This window comes from Pseudorasbora parva, chromosome 16, assembly GCF_024679245.1.
Source record: "Pseudorasbora parva isolate DD20220531a chromosome 16, ASM2467924v1, whole genome shotgun sequence".
Lineage (NCBI taxonomy): Eukaryota > Metazoa > Chordata > Actinopteri > Cypriniformes > Gobionidae > Pseudorasbora > Pseudorasbora parva.
Genome location: NC_090187.1, coordinates 282,298 through 298,473, shown reverse-complemented (window position 1 = coordinate 298,473; position 16,176 = coordinate 282,298). Strand labels below are relative to the sequence as shown.

Genomic DNA, 16,176 nt, shown 5'->3' with positions numbered 1-16,176 from the left:
TTGACCCCGACGTGATTTGAACACGCAACCTTCTGATCTGGAGTCAGACGCGCTACCGTTACGCCACGAGGTCACGCACAGCTGTATTGTTTCTTAGCTACATGTTGAGTCTAGGAGTAATTATTCCTGATTTTCACAAAAGGTTTGCAATGAAAGCATGGAATGATTGATCCTGACGTGATTTGAACACGCAACCTTCTGATCTGGAGTCAGACGCGCTACCGTTGCACCACGAGACCACGCACAGCTGTATTGTTTCTTAGCTACATATTGAGTCTAGGAGTAATTATTCCTGATTTTTGGCAAAGGTTTGCAATCAAAGAATGGAATGATTGACCCCGACGTGATTTGAACACGCAACCTTCTGATCTGGAGTCAGACGCGCTACCGTTGCGCCACGAGGCCACGCACGGCTGTATTGTTTCTTAGCTACATGTTGAGTCTAGGAGTAATTATTCCTGATTTTTGCCAAAGGTTTGCAATGAAAGAATGGAATGATTGACCCCGACGTGATTTGAACACGCAACCTTCTGATCTGGAGTCAGACGCGCTACCGTTGCGCCACGAGGCCACGCACAGCTGTATTGTTTCTTAGCTAGATGTTGAGTCTAGGAGTAATTATTCCTGATTTTAACAAAAGGTTTGCAATGAAAGAATGGAATGATTGACCCCGACGTGATTTGAACACGCAACCTTCTGATCTGGAGTCAGACGCGCTACCGTTGCGCCACGAGGCCATGCACAGCTGTATTGTTTCTTAGCTACATGTTGAGTCTAGGAGTAATTATTCCTGATTTTTGCCAAAGGTTTGTAATCAAAGAATGGAATGATTGACCCCGACGTGATTTGAACACGCAACCTTCTGATCTGGAGTCAGACGCGCTACCGTTGCGCCAAGGGGCCACGCACAGCTGTATTGTTTCTTAGCTACATGTTGAGTCTAGGAGTAATTATTCCTGATTTTCACAAAAGGTTTGCAATGAAAGAATGGAATGATTGACCCCAACGTGATTTGAACACGCAACCTTCTGATCTGGAGTCAGACGCGCTACCGTTGCGCCACGAGGCCACGCACAGCTGTGTTGTTTCTTAGCTAGATGTTGAGTCTAGGAGTAATTATTCCTGATTTTCACAAAATTTTTGCAATGAAAGAATGGAATGATTGATCCTGACGTGATTTGAACACGCAACCTTCTGATCTGGAGTCAAGACACGCTACCGTTGCGCCACGAGACCACGCACAGCTGTATTGTTTATTAGCTACATGTTGAGTCTAGGAGTAATTATTCCTGATTTTTGCCAAAGGTTTGCAATGAAAGAATGGAATGATTGACCCGACGTGATTTGAACACGCAACCTTCTGATCTGGAGTCAGACGCGCTACCGTTGCGCCACGAGGCCACGCACAGCTGTATTGTTTCTTAGCTACATGTTGAGTCTAGGAGTAATTATTCCTGATTTTCACCAAAGGTTTGCAATGAAAGAATGGAATGATTGACCACGACGTGATTTGAACACACAACCTTCTGATCTGGAGTCAGACGCGCTACCGTTGCGCCACGAGGCCACGCACGGCTGTATTGTTTCTTAGCTACATGTTGAGTCTAGGAGTAATTATTCCTGATTTTTGGCAAAGGTTTGCAATCAAAGAATGGAATGATTGACCCCTACGTGATTTGAACACGCAACCTTCTGATCTGGAGTCAGACGCGCTACCGTTGCGCAACGAGGCCACGCACGGCTGTATTGTTTCTTAGCTAAATGTTGAGTCTAGGAGTAATTATTCCTGATTTTTGCCAAAGGTTTGCAATGAAAGAATGCTTTGATTGACACCGACGTGATTTGAACACGCAACCATTGCGCCACGAGGCCACGCACAGCTGTATTGTTTCTTAGCTACATGTTGAGTCTAGGAGTAATTATTCCTGATTTTCACCAAAGGTTTGCAATGAAAGAATGGAATGATTGACCCCGACGTGATTTGAACTCGCAACCTTCTGATCTGGAGTCAGACGCGCTACCGTTGGGCCACGAGGCCACGCACAGCTGTATTGTTTCTTAGCTACATGTTGAGTCTAGGAGTAATTATTCCTGATTTTCACAAAAGGTTTGCAATCAAAGAATGGAATGATTGACCCCGACGTGATTTGAACACGCAACCTTCTGATCTGGAGTTAGACGCGCTACCGTTGGGCCACGAGGCCACGCACAGCTGTAATGTTTCTTAGCTACATGTTGAGTCTAGGAGTAATTATTCCTGATTTTCACCAAAGATTTGCAATGAAAGAATGGAATGATTGACCCCGACGTGATTTGAACACGCAACCTTCTGATCTGGAGTTAGACGCGCTACCGTTGGGCCAAGGGGCCACGCACAGCTGTATTGTTTCTTAGCTACATGTTGAGTCTAGGAGTAATTATTCCTGATTTTCACAAAAGGTTTGCAATGAAAGAATGGAATGATTGACCCCGACGTGATTTGAACACGCAACCTTCTGATCTGGAGTCAGACGCGCTACCGTTGCGCCATGAGGTCACGCACAGCTGTATTGTTTCTTAGCTATATGTTGAGTCTAGGAGTAATTATTCCTGATTTTCACAAAAGGTTTGCAATCAAAGAATGGAATGATTGACCCCGACGTGATTTGAACACGCAACCTTCTGATCTGGAGTTAGACGCGCTACCGTTGGGCCACGAGGCCACGCACAGCTGTAATGTTTCTTAGCTACATGTTGAGTCTAGGAGTAATTATTCCTGATTTTCACCAAAGATTTGCAATGAAAGAATGGAATGATTGACCCCGACGTGATTTGAACACGCAACCTTCTGATCTGGAGTTAGACGCGCTACCGTTGGGCCAAGGGGCCACGCACAGCTGTATTGTTTCTTAGCTACATGTTGAGTCTAGGAGTAATTATTCCTGATTTTCACAAAAGGTTTGCAATGAAAGAATGGAATGATTGACCCCGACGTGATTTGAACACGCAACCTTCTGATCTGGAGTCAGACGCGCTACCGTTGCGCCACGAGGTCACGCACAGCTGTATTGTTTCTTAGCTATATGTTGAGTCTAGGAGTAATTATTCCTGATTTTCACAAAAGGTTTGCAATGAAAGAATGGAATGATTGATCCTGACGTGATTTGAACACGCAACCTTCAGATCTGGAGTCAGACGCGCTACCGTTGCACCACGAGACCACGCACAGCTGTATTGTTTCTTAGCTACATGTTGAGTCTAGGAGTAATTATTCCTGATTTTTGCCAAAGGTTTGCAATGAAAGAATGGAATGATTGACCCGACGTGATTTGAACACGCAACCTTCTGATCTGGAGTCAGACGCGCTACCGTTGCGCCACGAGGCCATGTACAACTGTATTGTTTCTTAGCTACATGTTGAGTCTAGGAGTAATTATTCCTGATTTTAACAAAAGGTTTGCAATGAAAGAATGGAATGATTGACCCCGACGTGATTTGAACACCCAACCTTCTGATCTGGAGTCAGACGCGCTACCGTTGCGCCACGAGGCCACGCACGGCTGTATTGTTTCTTAGCTACATGTTGAGTCTAGGAGTAATTATTCCTGATTTTTGGCAAAGGTTTGCAATCAAAGAATGGAATGATTGACCCCGACGTGATTTGAACACGCAACCTTCTGATCTGGAGTCAGACGCGCTACCGTTGCGCCACGAGGCCACGCACGGCTGTATTGTTTCTTAGCTAAATGTTGAGTCTAGGAGTAATTATTCCTGATTTTTGCCAAAGGTTTGCAATGAAAGAATGGAATGATTGACCCCGACGTGATTTGAACACGCAACCTTCTGATCTGGAGTCAGACGCGCTACCGTTGCGCCACGAGGTCACGCACAGCTGTATTGTTTCTTAGCTACATGTTGAGTCTAGGAGTAATTATTCCTGATTTTAACAAAAGGTTTGCAATTAAAGAATGGAATGATTGATCCTGACGTGATTTGAACACGCAACCTTCTGATCTGGAGTCAGACGCGCTACCGTTGGGCCACGAGGCTACGCACAGCTGTATTGTTTCTTAGCTACATATTGAGTCTAGGAGTAATTATTCCTGATTTTCACAAAAGGTTTGCAATGAAAGAATGGAATGATTGACCCCAACGTGATTTGAACACGCAACCTTCTGATCTGGAGTCAGACGCGCTACCGTTGGGCCACGAGGCTACGCACAGCTGTATTGTTTCTTAGCTACATGTTGAGTCTAGGAGTAATTATTCCTGATTTTCACAAAAGGTTTGCAATGAAAGAATGGAATGATTGACCCCGACGTGATTTGAACACGCAACCTTCTGATCTGGAGTCAGACGCGCTACCGTTGCGCCACGAGGCTACGCACAGCTGTATTGTTTCTTAGCTACATGTTGAGTCTAGGAGTAATTATTCCTGATTTTTGCCAAAGGTTTGCAATGAAAGAATGGAATGATTGACCCCGACGTGATTTGAACACGCAACCTTCTGATCTGGAGTCAGACGCGCTACCGTTGCGCCACAAGGCCATGCACAGCTGTATTGTTTCTTAGCTACATGTTGAGTCTAGGAGTAATTATTCCTGATTTTAACAAAAGGTTTGCAATTAAAGAATGGAATGATTGATCCTGACGTGATTTGATCACGCAACCTTCTGATCAGGAGTCAGACGCGCTACCGTTGGGCCACGAGGCTACGCACAGCTGTATTGTTTCTTAGCTACATGTTGAGTCTAGGAGTAATTATTCCTGATTTTAACAAAAGGTTTGCAATTAAAGAATGGAATGATTGATCCTGACGTGATTTGAACACGCAACCTTCTGATCTGGAGTCAGACGCGCTACCGTTGGGCCACGAGGCTACGCACAGCTGTATTGTTTCTTAGCTACATGTTGAGTCTAGGAGTAATTATTCCTGATTTTCACAAAAGGTTTGCAATGAAAGAATGGAATGATTGACCCCAACGTGATTTGAACACGCAACCTTCTGATCTGGAGTCAGACGCGCTACCGTTGCGCCACGAGGCCACGCACACCTGCATTGTTTCTCAGCTACATGTTGAGTCTAGGAGTAATTATTCCTGATTTTCACAAAAGGTTTGCAATCAAAGAATGGAATGATTGACCCCGACGTGATTTGAACACGCAACCTTTTGATCTGGAGTCAGACGCGCTACCGTTGCGCCACGAGGCCACGCACAGCTGTATTGTTTCTTAGCTAGATGTTGAGTCTAGGAGTAATTATTCCTGATTTTCACAAAAGGTTTGAAATGAAAGAATGGAATGATTGACCCCGACGTGATTTGAACACGCAACCTTCTGATCTGGAGTCAGACGCGCTACCGTTGCGCCACGAGGTCACGCACAGCTGTATTGTTTCTTAGCTACATGTTGAGTCTAGGAGTAATTATTCCTGATTTTCACAAAAGGTTTGCAATGAAAGCATGGAATGATTGATCCTGACGTGATTTGAACACGCAACCTTCTGATCTGGAGTCAGACGCGCTACCGTTGCACCACGAGACCACGCACAGCTGTATTGTTTCTTAGCTACATATTGAGTCTAGGAGTAATTATTCCTGATTTTTGGCAAAGGTTTGCAATCAAAGAATGGAATGATTGACCCCGACGTGATTTGAACACGCAACCTTCTGATCTGGAGTCAGACGCGCTACCGTTGCGCCACGAGGCCACGCACGGCTGTATTGTTTCTTAGCTACATGTTGAGTCTAGGAGTAATTATTCCTGATTTTTGCCAAAGGTTTGCAATGAAAGAATGGAATGATTGACCCCGACGTGATTTGAACACGCAACCTTCTGATCTGGAGTCAGACGCGCTACCGTTGCGCCACGAGGCCACGCACAGCTGTATTGTTTCTTAGCTAGATGTTGAGTCTAGGAGTAATTATTCCTGATTTTAACAAAAGGTTTGCAATGAAAGAATGGAATGATTGACCCCGACGTGATTTGAACACGCAACCTTCTGATCTGGAGTCAGACGCGCTACCGTTGCGCCACGAGGCCATGCACAGCTGTATTGTTTCTTAGCTACATGTTGAGTCTAGGAGTAATTATTCCTGATTTTTGCCAAAGGTTTGTAATCAAAGAATGGAATGATTGACCCCGACGTGATTTGAACACGCAACCTTCTGATCTGGAGTCAGACGCGCTACCGTTGCGCCAAGGGGCCACGCACAGCTGTATTGTTTCTTAGCTACATGTTGAGTCTAGGAGTAATTATTCCTGATTTTCACAAAAGGTTTGCAATGAAAGAATGGAATGATTGACCCCAACGTGATTTGAACACGCAACCTTCTGATCTGGAGTCAGACGCGCTACCGTTGCGCCACGAGGCCACGCACAGCTGTGTTGTTTCTTAGCTAGATGTTGAGTCTAGGAGTAATTATTCCTGATTTTCACAAAAGGTTTGCAATGAAAGAATGGAATGATTGATCCTGACGTGATTTGAACACGCAACCTTCTGATCTGGAGTCAAGACACGCTACCGTTGCGCCACGAGACCACGCACAGCTGTATTGTTTATTAGCTACATGTTGAGTCTAGGAGTAATTATTCCTGATTTTTGCCAAAGGTTTGCAATGAAAGAATGGAATGATTGACCCGACGTGATTTGAACACGCAACCTTCTGATCTGGAGTCAGACGCGCTACCGTTGCGCCACGAGGCCACGCACAGCTGTATTGTTTCTTAGCTACATGTTGAGTCTAGGAGTAATTATTCCTGATTTTCACCAAAGGTTTGCAATGAAAGAATGGAATGATTGACCACGACGTGATTTGAACACACAACCTTCTGATCTGGAGTCAGACGCGCTACCGTTGCGCCACGAGGCCACGCACGGCTGTATTGTTTCTTAGCTACATGTTGAGTCTAGGAGTAATTATTCCTGATTTTTGGCAAAGGTTTGCAATCAAAGAATGGAATGATTGACCCCTACGTGATTTGAACACGCAACCTTCTGATCTGGAGTCAGACGCGCTACCGTTGCGCAACGAGGCCACGCACGGCTGTATTGTTTCTTAGCTAAATGTTGAGTCTAGGAGTAATTATTCCTGATTTTTGCCAAAGGTTTGCAATGAAAGAATGCTTTGATTGACACCGACGTGATTTGAACACGCAACCATTGCGCCACGAGGCCACGCACAGCTGTATTGTTTCTTAGCTACATGTTGAGTCTAGGAGTAATTATTCCTGATTTTCACCAAAGGTTTGCAATGAAAGAATGGAATGATTGACCCCGACGTGATTTGAACTCGCAACCTTCTGATCTGGAGTCAGACGCGCTACCGTTGGGCCACGAGGCCACGCACAGCTGTATTGTTTCTTAGCTACATGTTGAGTCTAGGAGTAATTATTCCTGATTTTCACAAAAGGTTTGCAATCAAAGAATGGAATGATTGACCCCGACGTGATTTGAACACGCAACCTTCTGATCTGGAGTTAGACGCGCTACCGTTGGGCCACGAGGCCACGCACAGCTGTAATGTTTCTTAGCTACATGTTGAGTCTAGGAGTAATTATTCCTGATTTTCACCAAAGATTTGCAATGAAAGAATGGAATGATTGACCCCGACGTGATTTGAACACGCAACCTTCTGATCTGGAGTTAGACGCGCTACCGTTGGGCCATGAGGCCACGCACAGCTGTAATGTTTCTTAGCTACATGTTGAGTCTAGGAGTAATTATTCCTGATTTTCACCAAAGGTTTGCAATGAAAGAATGGAATGATTGACCCCGACGTGATTTGAACACGCAACCTTCTGATCTCGAATCAGACGCGCTACCGTTGGGCCACGAGGCCACGCACAGCTGTAATGTTTCTTAGCTACATGTTGAGTCTAGGAGTAATTATTCCTGATTTTCACCAAAGATTTGCAATGAAAGAATGGAATGATTGACCCCGACGTGATTTGAACACGCAACCTTCTGATCTGGAGTCAGACGCGCTACCGTTGCGCCACGAGGCCACGCACAGCTGTATTGTTTCTTAGCTACATGTTGAGTCTAGGAGTAATTATTCCTGATTTTCACAAAAGGTTTGCAATGAAAGAATGGAATGATTGACCCCGACGTGATTTGAACACGCAACCTTCTGATCTGGAGTCAGACGCGCTACCGTTGCGCCACGAGGCCACGCACAGGTGTATTGTTTCTTAGCTACATGTTGAGTCTAGGAGTAATTATTCCTGATTTTCACAAAAGGTTTGCAATGAAAGAATGGAATGATTGATCCTGACGTGATTTGAACACGCAACCTTCTGATCTGGAGTCAAGACACGCTACCGTTGCGCCACGAGGCCACGAACAACTGTATTGTTTCTTAGCTAGATGTTGAGTCTAGGAGTAATTATTCCTGATTTTCACAAAAGGTTTGCAATGAAAGAATGGAATGATTGATCCTGACGTGATTTGAACACGCAACCTTCTGATCTGGAGTCAGACGCGCTACCGTTGCACCACGAGACCACGCACAGCTGTATTGTTTATTAGCTACATGTTGAGTCTAGGAGTAATTATTCCTGATTTTTGCCAAAGGTTTGCAATGAAAGAATGGAATGATTGACCCGACGTGATTTGAACACGCAACCTTCTGATCTGGAGTCAGACGCGCTACCGTTGCGCCACGAGGCCACGCACAGCTGTATTGTTTCTTAGCTACATGTTGAGTCTAGGAGTAATTATTCCTGATTTTTGCCAAAGGTTTGCAATGAAAGAATGGAATGATTGACCCGACGTGATTTGAACACGCAACCTTCTGATCTGGAGTCAGACGCGCTACCGTTGCGCCACGAGGCCACGCACAGCTGTATTGTTTCTTAGCTACATGTTGAGTCTAGGAGTAATTATTCCTGATTTTCACCAAAGGTTTGCAATGAAAGAATGGAATGATTGACCACGACGTGATTTGAACACACAACCTTCTGATCTGGAGTCAGACGCGCTACCGTTGCGCCACGAGGCCACGCACGGCTGTATTGTTTCTTAGCTACATGTTGAGTCTAGGAGTAATTATTCCTGATTTTTGGCAAAGGTTTGCAATCAAAGAATGGAATGATTGACCCCTACGTGATTTGAACACGCAACCTTCTGATCTGGAGTCAGACGCGCTACCGTTGCGCAACGAGGCCACGCACGGCTGTATTGTTTCTTAGCTAAATGTTGAGTCTAGGAGTAATTATTCCTGATTTTTGCCAAAGGTTTGCAATGAAAGAATGCTTTGATTGACACCGACGTGATTTGAACACGCAACCATTGCGCCACGAGGCCACGCACAGCTGTATTGTTTCTTAGCTACATGTTGAGTCTAGGAGTAATTATTCCTGATTTTCACCAAAGGTTTGCAATGAAAGAATGGAATGATTGACCCCGACGTGATTTGAACTCGCAACCTTCTGATCTGGAGTCAGACGCGCTACCGTTGGGCCACGAGGCCACGCACAGCTGTATTGTTTCTTAGCTACATGTTGAGTCTAGGAGTAATTATTCCTGATTTTCACAAAAGGTTTGCAATCAAAGAATGGATTGATTGACCCCGACGTGATTTGAACACGCAACCTTCTGATCTGGAGGTAGACGCGCTACCGTTGGGCCACGAGGCCACGCACAGCTGTATTGTTTCTTAGCTACATGTTGAGTCTAGGAGTAATTATTCCTGATTTTCACCAAAGATTTGCAATGAAAGAATGGAATGATTGACCCCGACGTGATTTGAACACGCAACCTTCTGATCTGGAGTTAGACGCGCTACCGTTGGGCCATGAGGCCACGCACAGCTGTAATGTTTCTTAGCTACATGTTGAGTCTAGGAGTAATTATTCCTGATTTTCACCAAAGATTTGCAATGAAAGAATGGAATGATTGACCCCGACGTGATTTGAACACGCAACCTTCTGATCTCGAATCAGACGCGCTACCGTTGGGCCACGAGGCCACGCACAGCTGTAATGTTTCTTAGCTACATGTTGAGTCTAGGAGTAATTATTCCTGATTTTCACCAAAGATTTGCAATGAAAGAATGGAATGATTGACCCCGACGTGATTTGAACACGCAACCTTCTGATCTGGAGTTAGACGCGCTACCGTTGGGCCACGAGGCCACGCACAGCTGTAATGTTTCTTAGCTACATGTTGAGTCTAGGAGTAATTATTCCTGATTTTCACCAAAGATTTGCAATGAAAGAATGGAATGATTGACCCCGACGTGATTTGAACACGCAACCTTCTGATCTGGAGTTAGACGCGCTACCGTTGGGCCACGAGGCCACGCACAGCTGTAATGTTTCTTAGCTACATGTTGAGTCTAGGAGTAATTATTCCTGATTTTCACCAAAGATTTGCAATGAAAGAATGGAATGATTGACCCCGACGTGATTTGAACACGCAACCTTCTGATCTGGAGTCAGACGCGCTACCGTTGCGCCACGAGGCCACGCACAGCTGTATTGTTTCTTAGCTACATGTTGAGTCTAGGAGTAATTATTCCTGATTTTCACAAAAGGTTTGCAATGAAAGAATGGAATGATTGACCCCGACGTGATTTGAACACGCAACCTTCTGATCTGGAGTCAGACGCGCTACCGTTGCGCCACGAGGCCACGCACAGGTGTATTGTTTCTTAGCTACATGTTGAGTCTAGGAGTAATTATTCCTGATTTTCACAAAAGGTTTGCAATGAAAGAATGGAATGATTGATCCTGACGTGATTTGAACACGCAACCTTCTGATCTGGAGTCAAGACACGCTACCGTTGCGCCACGAGGCCACGAACAACTGTATTGTTTCTTAGCTAGATGTTGAGTCTAGGAGTAATTATTCCTGATTTTCACAAAAGGTTTGCAATGAAAGAATGGAATGATTGATCCTGACGTGATTTGAACACGCAACCTTCTGATCTGGAGTCAGACGCGCTACCGTTGCACCACGAGACCACGCACAGCTGTATTGTTTATTAGCTACATGTTGAGTCTAGGAGTAATTATTCCTGATTTTTGCCAAAGGTTTGCAATGAAAGAATGGAATGATTGACCCGACGTGATTTGAACACGCAACCTTCTGATCTGGAGTCAGACGCGCTACCGTTGCGCCACGAGGCCACGCACAGCTGTATTGTTTCTTAGCTACATGTTGAGTCTAGGAGTAATTATTCCTGATTTTCACCAAAGGTTTGCAATGAAAGAATGGAATGATTGACCACGACGTGATTTGAACACACAACCTTCTGATCTGGAGTCAGACGCGCTACCGTTGCGCCACGAGGCCATGTACAACTGTATTGTTTCTTAGCTACATGTTGAGTCTAGGAGTAATTATTCCTGATTTTTGGCAAAGGTTTGCAATCAAAGAATGGAATGATTGACCCCTACGTGATTTGAACACGCAACCTTCTGATCTGGAGTCAGACGCGCTACCGTTGCGCCACGAGGCCACGCACAGCTGTATTGTTTCTTAGCTACATGTTGAGTCTAGGAGTAATTATTCCTGATTTTCACCAAAGGTTTGCAATGAAAGAATGGAATGATTGACCACGACGTGATTTGAACACACAACCTTCTGATTTGGAGTCAGACGCGCTACCGTTGCGCCACGAGGCCACGCACAGCTGTATTGTTTCTTAGCTACATGTTGAGTCTAGGAGTAATTATTCCTGATTTTTGGCAAAGGTTTGCAATCAAAGAATGGAATGATTGACCCCTACGTGATTTGAACACGCAACCTTCTGATCTGGAGTCAGACGCGCTACCGTTGCGCAACGAGGCCACGCACGGCTGTATTGTTTCTTAGCTAAATGTTGAGTCTAGGAGTAATTATTCCTGATTTTTGCCAAAGGTTTGCAATGAAAGAATGGAATGATTGACCCCGACGTGATTTGAACACGCAACCATTGCGCCACGAGGCCACGCACAGCTGTATTGTTTCTTAGCTACATGTTGAGTCTAGGAGTAATTATTCCTGATTTTCACCAAAGGTTTGCAATGAAAGAATGGAATGATTGACCCCGACGTGATTTGAACTCGCAACCTTCTGATCTGGAGTCAGACGCGCTACCGTTGGGCCACGAGGCCACGCACAGCTGTATTGTTTCTTAGCTACATGTTGAGTCTAGGAGTAATTATTCCTGATTTTCACAAAAGGTTTGCAATCAAAGAATGGAATGATTGACCCCGACGTGATTTGAACACGCAACCTTCTGATCTGGAGTTAGACGCGCTACCGTTGGGCCACGAGGCCACGCACAGCTGTAATGTTTCTTAGCTACATGTTGAGTCTAGGAGTAATTATTCCTGATTTTCACCAAAGATTTGCAATGAAAGAATGGAATGATTGACCCCGACGTGATTTGAACACGCAACCTTCTGATCTGGAGTTAGACGCGCTACCGTTGGGCCACGAGGCCACGCACAGCTGTAATGTTTCTTAGCTACATGTTGAGTCTAGGAGTAATTATTCCTGATTTTCACCAAGGATTTGCAATGAAAGAATGGAATGATTGACCCCGACGTGATTTGAACACGCAACCTTCTGATCTGGAGTCAGACGCGCTACCGTTGCGCCACGAGGCCACGCACAGCTGTAATGTTTCTTAGCTACATGTTGAGTCTAGGAGTAATTATTCCTGATTTTCACCAAAGATTTGCAATGAAAGAATGGAATGATTGACCCCGACGTGATTTGAACACGCAACCTTCTGATCTGGAGTTAGACGCGCTACCGTTAGGCCACGAGGCCACGCACAGCTGTAATGTTTCTTAGCTACATGTTGAGTCTAGGAGTAATTATTCCTGATTTTCACCAAAGATTTGCAATGAAAGAATGGAATGATTGACCCCGACGTGATTTGAACACGCAACCTTCTGATCTGGAGTTAGACGCGCTACCGTTGGGCCACGAGGCCACGCACAGCTGTAATGTTTCTTAGCTACATGTTGAGTCTAGGAGTAATTATTCCTGATTTTCACCAAAGATTTGCAATGAAAGAATGGAATGATTGACCCTGACGTGATTTGAACACGCAACCTTCTGATCTGGAGTCAGACGCGCTACCGTTGCGCCACGAGGCCACGCACAGCTGTATTGTTTCTTAGCTACATGTTGAGTCTAGGAGTAATTATTCCTGATTTTCACAAAAGGTTTGCAATGAAAGAATGGAATGATTGACCCCGACGTGATTTGAACACGCAACCTTCTGATCTGGAGTCAGACGCGCTACCGTTGCGCCACGAGGCCACGCACAGGGGTATTGTTTCTTAGCTAAATGTTGAGTCTAGGAGTAATTATTCCTGATTTTTGCCAAAGGTTTGCAATGAAAGAATGGAATGATTGACCCCGACGTGATTTGAACACGCAACCTTCTGATCTGGAGTCAGACGAGCTTCCGTTGCGCCACGAGGTCACGCACAGCTTTATTGTTTCTTAGCTACATGTTGAGTCTAGGAGTAATTATTCCTGATTTTCACAAAAGGTTTGCAATGAAAGAATGGAATGATTGACCCTGACGTGATTTGAACACGCAACCTTCTGATCTGGAGTCAGACGCGCAACCGTTGCGCCACGAGGTCACGCACAGCTGTATTGTTTCTTAGCTACATGTTGAGTCTAGGAGTAATTATTCCTGATTTTCACAAAAGGTTTGCAATGAAAGAATGGAATGATTGACCCCGACGTGATTTGAACACGCAACCTTCTGATCTGGAGTCAGACGCGCTACCGTTGCGCCACGAGGCCCTCTTCTGGCTCAATCAGAATATAAAATAAAACGCAGCATCAGCAGCCGTTGTTGTGTTGTTTATCACCTTCTTTATTTTTAGCATTTTTCAGAACTGTGGTGACAACTAACCTTGTTTCAGGCCCTGTCAAGGGTTTACCTTGGTACAAAATCTATTCCTTCAAAAACTCATAAATCATTTGTATTAAAATATATTTGTTTAGGACAGTTTTAAGAAAGGTATTTGGGAGAACATTTGCAACCATGCAGATCTCATCCCCCATTGACTACCGTTGTATTTTTGTCCTGCTATGGTAGTCAATGGGGGGAAAATCTGCTTCAAACATTCTTCCCAATATCTTCCTTTGTGTTCAGCAGAACAAAGACATTTATTCAGGTTTGCAACAACTTCAGGCTGAGTAAATGACGACAGAGTGTTTATTTTTAGGTGAACTATCCCTTTAATACCACTGTCCTAATGAATCTAAAAGTATACTGTTTATCTCATTATGTGTTATTTCTTGAAAAAGGGAGTGACCCAATAATTTTCTTACTCTGGGACTGAGTAATGATTCCCGCATTATAACACAAAGTAGTTTATAAGTTGAGTCTAACAATGCTAACACCTGCTTAGAAACTCCAAACTTCTGTCCATTCAGTAAATACACCAACTGCGGATCATGGGGGAAAAAGTCCGGCGCTTGCTTTCAGAAAGTCCTCTGGCAGTCTCATTCTGAAGGGTTTCATTGCTGAGCCGGAAACACATCTGGAGCTTTACAGAAACAGCACTTTCTTGACAGAATCCACAACACAGAGGCATTTATTAACATAATCAATGTATTCACTCAGCCATTCAATGAAGACGATGAACCGAAGATACTCTGTGCTCCTTTCAGTATTCATCTGTCAGGTTTATACCATGCTGGCTCAGGTGAGTGATATTCATTAAGTGTTTTATCAAAACCAGAACCTACAATAGAAGTGTAATTTAAGATTTTTTAACCTGAGCAAAGAGTAGAAGTTGACTATACTGCAAGCCAACTAACACACTCAATAAGCAGTTCTGCAGAAAACATGTTAAATTAAAATGCCTAAATCATGTTTCAGTCCAAAGGGGTAAAGCTGTGTACATCATTCTCTTATTACTATAATGCTGAATGAGATGATGGTATCAAATTATTCACAAGCTATTCATTGTAAATGCATCTGAATTTGTTGAAGACCAAACAGCAGCACTAATCCAGTTTTTTATTGAATGATAAAATACACCAAAATAAGTCAGAACACTGCAAAAAATGCTCTTCTTACTTAGTAGTTTTGCCTTGTTTCCAGTCTAAATATCTAACAATTCTTAAATCAAGATTAATTTACTAGATAAGAAAAATGACAAGATATTTTTCCTAGTTTTCTTAAAAATAAAATCTAAATAAAGTGAGTTTTGGCTTCAAACAGGCAAATTTATCTGCCAATGGGGTGAGCAAAATAATCTTGTTACTGATTGAAATCTTGTTTCCGTCCCAAACAGAAATAAGTTTAATTTTGATATTTTTCCCCAGAAAACAAGAAAAAATATCTTATGTCATCTAGTACATGCATTTTGTTTGATGAATTTTTAGATGTTTTGGACTGGCACAAGAAGAAGAAAAAACGAAATAAGAAGAGCAGTTTTTGCCGCGTATATTCTTCTACACTGCAAACAAGGATTTCCTCACTTAGTATTTTTGTCTTGTTTAGTCTAAATTTAAAAAAAATCTAACATTAAGAAACATTTACTAGACAATTACAATTTATTGTCTTGTTTTTGGGAAAATAACTTAAAATTAAGATAATTTAAATTAAAATAAGCAAAATAATCTGCCAGTGGGGTTAGAAATATAATGTTGTTTTAAGATTCTTTTACTAACCCCACTGGCAGATTATTTTCCCCCAAAACAAGACAATTACTTTTGCTTGTCTAGTAAATACTTCTTGTTTTAATCATTTTTAGATGTTTGGACTAGAAACAACACAGAAATACTGAGTAAGAAGAGCATTTTTTTTTGCAGTGTAGGTTCTTGTCTTTGAAATATGGGCATTATAAAATCTTGAAACAAAATTGGCATCTGCCAGACTGTAGGCTGAGTGTGTGCCGAGTTCACGTGTGTTTATCTGTCCGCACAAGCGCTCGATTCAGAGCCGTCAGAGGGATCTGAGCATAAATAACAGGGCGTGTTTTGATGTTCCCTTAAAGAGAACACTGTTAACATGAACATCAACCGCTTCTGTTGCTGCCCCTCACAGCTAATGTGTCTGCAACACTGCTGCTCTATCAGTCAGCCAGGGGTTTTCACAGGAAGGTCAATATTTATTCTGCTTACATAAGCCCTGCCAGATGAAAACATGAAAAATTAAAAAAGCAACACGTAGAGCCCTTCCCCTCAGCAACAGCCAATGAGAGGGAAGGATCCTCACACTC

At 43.6% G+C, this 16,176-nt stretch overlaps 1 protein-coding gene and 42 non-coding genes across 44 annotated transcripts in view; 1 reads left to right on the top strand and 42 right to left on the bottom strand.

Annotated features, from left to right (window-relative positions):
* Position 1: 1 nt before the first annotated feature.
* On the bottom strand, positions 2–73 carry trnaw-cca (transfer RNA tryptophan (anticodon CCA)). The gene has a single exon. It is a non-coding gene; the product is annotated as a tRNA-Trp (tRNA).
* Positions 74–333: 260 nt separating this feature from the next.
* trnaw-cca (transfer RNA tryptophan (anticodon CCA)) lies at positions 334–405 on the bottom strand. Its single transcript has one exon. It is a non-coding gene; the product is annotated as a tRNA-Trp (tRNA).
* A 94-nt stretch (positions 406–499) lies between these two features.
* On the bottom strand, positions 500–571 carry trnaw-cca (transfer RNA tryptophan (anticodon CCA)). The gene has a single exon. It is a non-coding gene; the product is annotated as a tRNA-Trp (tRNA).
* Positions 572–665: 94 nt separating this feature from the next.
* trnaw-cca (transfer RNA tryptophan (anticodon CCA)) lies at positions 666–737 on the bottom strand. The gene has a single exon. It is a non-coding gene; the product is annotated as a tRNA-Trp (tRNA).
* Positions 738–831: 94 nt separating this feature from the next.
* On the bottom strand, positions 832–903 carry trnaw-cca (transfer RNA tryptophan (anticodon CCA)). The gene has a single exon. It is a non-coding gene; the product is annotated as a tRNA-Trp (tRNA).
* Positions 904–997: 94 nt separating this feature from the next.
* On the bottom strand, positions 998–1,069 carry trnaw-cca (transfer RNA tryptophan (anticodon CCA)). The gene has a single exon. It is a non-coding gene; the product is annotated as a tRNA-Trp (tRNA).
* A 260-nt stretch (positions 1,070–1,329) lies between these two features.
* Positions 1,330–1,402, bottom strand: trnaw-cca (transfer RNA tryptophan (anticodon CCA)). The gene has a single exon. It is a non-coding gene; the product is annotated as a tRNA-Trp (tRNA).
* Positions 1,403–1,495: 93 nt separating this feature from the next.
* On the bottom strand, positions 1,496–1,567 carry trnaw-cca (transfer RNA tryptophan (anticodon CCA)). Its single transcript has one exon. It is a non-coding gene; the product is annotated as a tRNA-Trp (tRNA).
* Positions 1,568–2,464: 897 nt separating this feature from the next.
* On the bottom strand, positions 2,465–2,536 carry trnaw-cca (transfer RNA tryptophan (anticodon CCA)). The gene has a single exon. It is a non-coding gene; the product is annotated as a tRNA-Trp (tRNA).
* Positions 2,537–2,962: 426 nt separating this feature from the next.
* trnaw-cca (transfer RNA tryptophan (anticodon CCA)) lies at positions 2,963–3,034 on the bottom strand. The gene has a single exon. It is a non-coding gene; the product is annotated as a tRNA-Trp (tRNA).
* A 259-nt stretch (positions 3,035–3,293) lies between these two features.
* trnaw-cca (transfer RNA tryptophan (anticodon CCA)) lies at positions 3,294–3,366 on the bottom strand. The gene has a single exon. It is a non-coding gene; the product is annotated as a tRNA-Trp (tRNA).
* A 259-nt stretch (positions 3,367–3,625) lies between these two features.
* trnaw-cca (transfer RNA tryptophan (anticodon CCA)) lies at positions 3,626–3,697 on the bottom strand. Its single transcript has one exon. It is a non-coding gene; the product is annotated as a tRNA-Trp (tRNA).
* Positions 3,698–3,791: 94 nt separating this feature from the next.
* trnaw-cca (transfer RNA tryptophan (anticodon CCA)) lies at positions 3,792–3,863 on the bottom strand. Its single transcript has one exon. It is a non-coding gene; the product is annotated as a tRNA-Trp (tRNA).
* Positions 3,864–4,289: 426 nt separating this feature from the next.
* On the bottom strand, positions 4,290–4,361 carry trnaw-cca (transfer RNA tryptophan (anticodon CCA)). The gene has a single exon. It is a non-coding gene; the product is annotated as a tRNA-Trp (tRNA).
* Positions 4,362–4,455: 94 nt separating this feature from the next.
* Positions 4,456–4,527, bottom strand: trnaw-cca (transfer RNA tryptophan (anticodon CCA)). The gene has a single exon. It is a non-coding gene; the product is annotated as a tRNA-Trp (tRNA).
* A 426-nt stretch (positions 4,528–4,953) lies between these two features.
* trnaw-cca (transfer RNA tryptophan (anticodon CCA)) lies at positions 4,954–5,025 on the bottom strand. Its single transcript has one exon. It is a non-coding gene; the product is annotated as a tRNA-Trp (tRNA).
* Positions 5,026–5,119: 94 nt separating this feature from the next.
* On the bottom strand, positions 5,120–5,191 carry trnaw-cca (transfer RNA tryptophan (anticodon CCA)). The gene has a single exon. It is a non-coding gene; the product is annotated as a tRNA-Trp (tRNA).
* A 94-nt stretch (positions 5,192–5,285) lies between these two features.
* On the bottom strand, positions 5,286–5,357 carry trnaw-cca (transfer RNA tryptophan (anticodon CCA)). Its single transcript has one exon. It is a non-coding gene; the product is annotated as a tRNA-Trp (tRNA).
* Positions 5,358–5,617: 260 nt separating this feature from the next.
* On the bottom strand, positions 5,618–5,689 carry trnaw-cca (transfer RNA tryptophan (anticodon CCA)). The gene has a single exon. It is a non-coding gene; the product is annotated as a tRNA-Trp (tRNA).
* Positions 5,690–5,783: 94 nt separating this feature from the next.
* Positions 5,784–5,855, bottom strand: trnaw-cca (transfer RNA tryptophan (anticodon CCA)). Its single transcript has one exon. It is a non-coding gene; the product is annotated as a tRNA-Trp (tRNA).
* Positions 5,856–5,949: 94 nt separating this feature from the next.
* On the bottom strand, positions 5,950–6,021 carry trnaw-cca (transfer RNA tryptophan (anticodon CCA)). Its single transcript has one exon. It is a non-coding gene; the product is annotated as a tRNA-Trp (tRNA).
* Positions 6,022–6,115: 94 nt separating this feature from the next.
* Positions 6,116–6,187, bottom strand: trnaw-cca (transfer RNA tryptophan (anticodon CCA)). Its single transcript has one exon. It is a non-coding gene; the product is annotated as a tRNA-Trp (tRNA).
* Positions 6,188–6,281: 94 nt separating this feature from the next.
* Positions 6,282–6,353, bottom strand: trnaw-cca (transfer RNA tryptophan (anticodon CCA)). Its single transcript has one exon. It is a non-coding gene; the product is annotated as a tRNA-Trp (tRNA).
* Positions 6,354–6,613: 260 nt separating this feature from the next.
* Positions 6,614–6,686, bottom strand: trnaw-cca (transfer RNA tryptophan (anticodon CCA)). The gene has a single exon. It is a non-coding gene; the product is annotated as a tRNA-Trp (tRNA).
* A 93-nt stretch (positions 6,687–6,779) lies between these two features.
* trnaw-cca (transfer RNA tryptophan (anticodon CCA)) lies at positions 6,780–6,851 on the bottom strand. Its single transcript has one exon. It is a non-coding gene; the product is annotated as a tRNA-Trp (tRNA).
* An 897-nt stretch (positions 6,852–7,748) lies between these two features.
* trnas-cga (transfer RNA serine (anticodon CGA)) lies at positions 7,749–7,820 on the bottom strand. The gene has a single exon. It is a non-coding gene; the product is annotated as a tRNA-Ser (tRNA).
* Positions 7,821–7,914: 94 nt separating this feature from the next.
* On the bottom strand, positions 7,915–7,986 carry trnaw-cca (transfer RNA tryptophan (anticodon CCA)). The gene has a single exon. It is a non-coding gene; the product is annotated as a tRNA-Trp (tRNA).
* A 94-nt stretch (positions 7,987–8,080) lies between these two features.
* trnaw-cca (transfer RNA tryptophan (anticodon CCA)) lies at positions 8,081–8,152 on the bottom strand. The gene has a single exon. It is a non-coding gene; the product is annotated as a tRNA-Trp (tRNA).
* A 426-nt stretch (positions 8,153–8,578) lies between these two features.
* Positions 8,579–8,651, bottom strand: trnaw-cca (transfer RNA tryptophan (anticodon CCA)). Its single transcript has one exon. It is a non-coding gene; the product is annotated as a tRNA-Trp (tRNA).
* Positions 8,652–8,743: 92 nt separating this feature from the next.
* trnaw-cca (transfer RNA tryptophan (anticodon CCA)) lies at positions 8,744–8,816 on the bottom strand. Its single transcript has one exon. It is a non-coding gene; the product is annotated as a tRNA-Trp (tRNA).
* A 93-nt stretch (positions 8,817–8,909) lies between these two features.
* trnaw-cca (transfer RNA tryptophan (anticodon CCA)) lies at positions 8,910–8,981 on the bottom strand. The gene has a single exon. It is a non-coding gene; the product is annotated as a tRNA-Trp (tRNA).
* An 897-nt stretch (positions 8,982–9,878) lies between these two features.
* Positions 9,879–9,950, bottom strand: trnas-cga (transfer RNA serine (anticodon CGA)). Its single transcript has one exon. It is a non-coding gene; the product is annotated as a tRNA-Ser (tRNA).
* Positions 9,951–10,376: 426 nt separating this feature from the next.
* On the bottom strand, positions 10,377–10,448 carry trnaw-cca (transfer RNA tryptophan (anticodon CCA)). The gene has a single exon. It is a non-coding gene; the product is annotated as a tRNA-Trp (tRNA).
* Positions 10,449–10,542: 94 nt separating this feature from the next.
* trnaw-cca (transfer RNA tryptophan (anticodon CCA)) lies at positions 10,543–10,614 on the bottom strand. The gene has a single exon. It is a non-coding gene; the product is annotated as a tRNA-Trp (tRNA).
* A 426-nt stretch (positions 10,615–11,040) lies between these two features.
* Positions 11,041–11,113, bottom strand: trnaw-cca (transfer RNA tryptophan (anticodon CCA)). Its single transcript has one exon. It is a non-coding gene; the product is annotated as a tRNA-Trp (tRNA).
* A 93-nt stretch (positions 11,114–11,206) lies between these two features.
* trnaw-cca (transfer RNA tryptophan (anticodon CCA)) lies at positions 11,207–11,278 on the bottom strand. Its single transcript has one exon. It is a non-coding gene; the product is annotated as a tRNA-Trp (tRNA).
* A 94-nt stretch (positions 11,279–11,372) lies between these two features.
* On the bottom strand, positions 11,373–11,444 carry trnaw-cca (transfer RNA tryptophan (anticodon CCA)). Its single transcript has one exon. It is a non-coding gene; the product is annotated as a tRNA-Trp (tRNA).
* A 94-nt stretch (positions 11,445–11,538) lies between these two features.
* On the bottom strand, positions 11,539–11,610 carry trnaw-cca (transfer RNA tryptophan (anticodon CCA)). Its single transcript has one exon. It is a non-coding gene; the product is annotated as a tRNA-Trp (tRNA).
* Positions 11,611–12,507: 897 nt separating this feature from the next.
* On the bottom strand, positions 12,508–12,579 carry trnaw-cca (transfer RNA tryptophan (anticodon CCA)). Its single transcript has one exon. It is a non-coding gene; the product is annotated as a tRNA-Trp (tRNA).
* A 426-nt stretch (positions 12,580–13,005) lies between these two features.
* trnaw-cca (transfer RNA tryptophan (anticodon CCA)) lies at positions 13,006–13,077 on the bottom strand. Its single transcript has one exon. It is a non-coding gene; the product is annotated as a tRNA-Trp (tRNA).
* A 94-nt stretch (positions 13,078–13,171) lies between these two features.
* On the bottom strand, positions 13,172–13,243 carry trnaw-cca (transfer RNA tryptophan (anticodon CCA)). The gene has a single exon. It is a non-coding gene; the product is annotated as a tRNA-Trp (tRNA).
* A 426-nt stretch (positions 13,244–13,669) lies between these two features.
* trnaw-cca (transfer RNA tryptophan (anticodon CCA)) lies at positions 13,670–13,741 on the bottom strand. The gene has a single exon. It is a non-coding gene; the product is annotated as a tRNA-Trp (tRNA).
* A 726-nt stretch (positions 13,742–14,467) lies between these two features.
* LOC137043366 (fibulin-7) overlaps positions 14,468–16,176 on the top strand; it is a 44,676-nt gene continuing 42,967 nt past the window's right edge. For both annotated transcript variants that reach the window (XM_067419629.1, XM_067419628.1), the window contains exon 1: positions 14,468–14,652. In XM_067419629.1, coding sequence (XP_067275730.1) covers positions 14,557–14,652 — 96 coding nt within the window. In that variant the 5' untranslated portion in view covers positions 14,468–14,556. The remainder of the gene's footprint in view (positions 14,653–16,176) is intronic.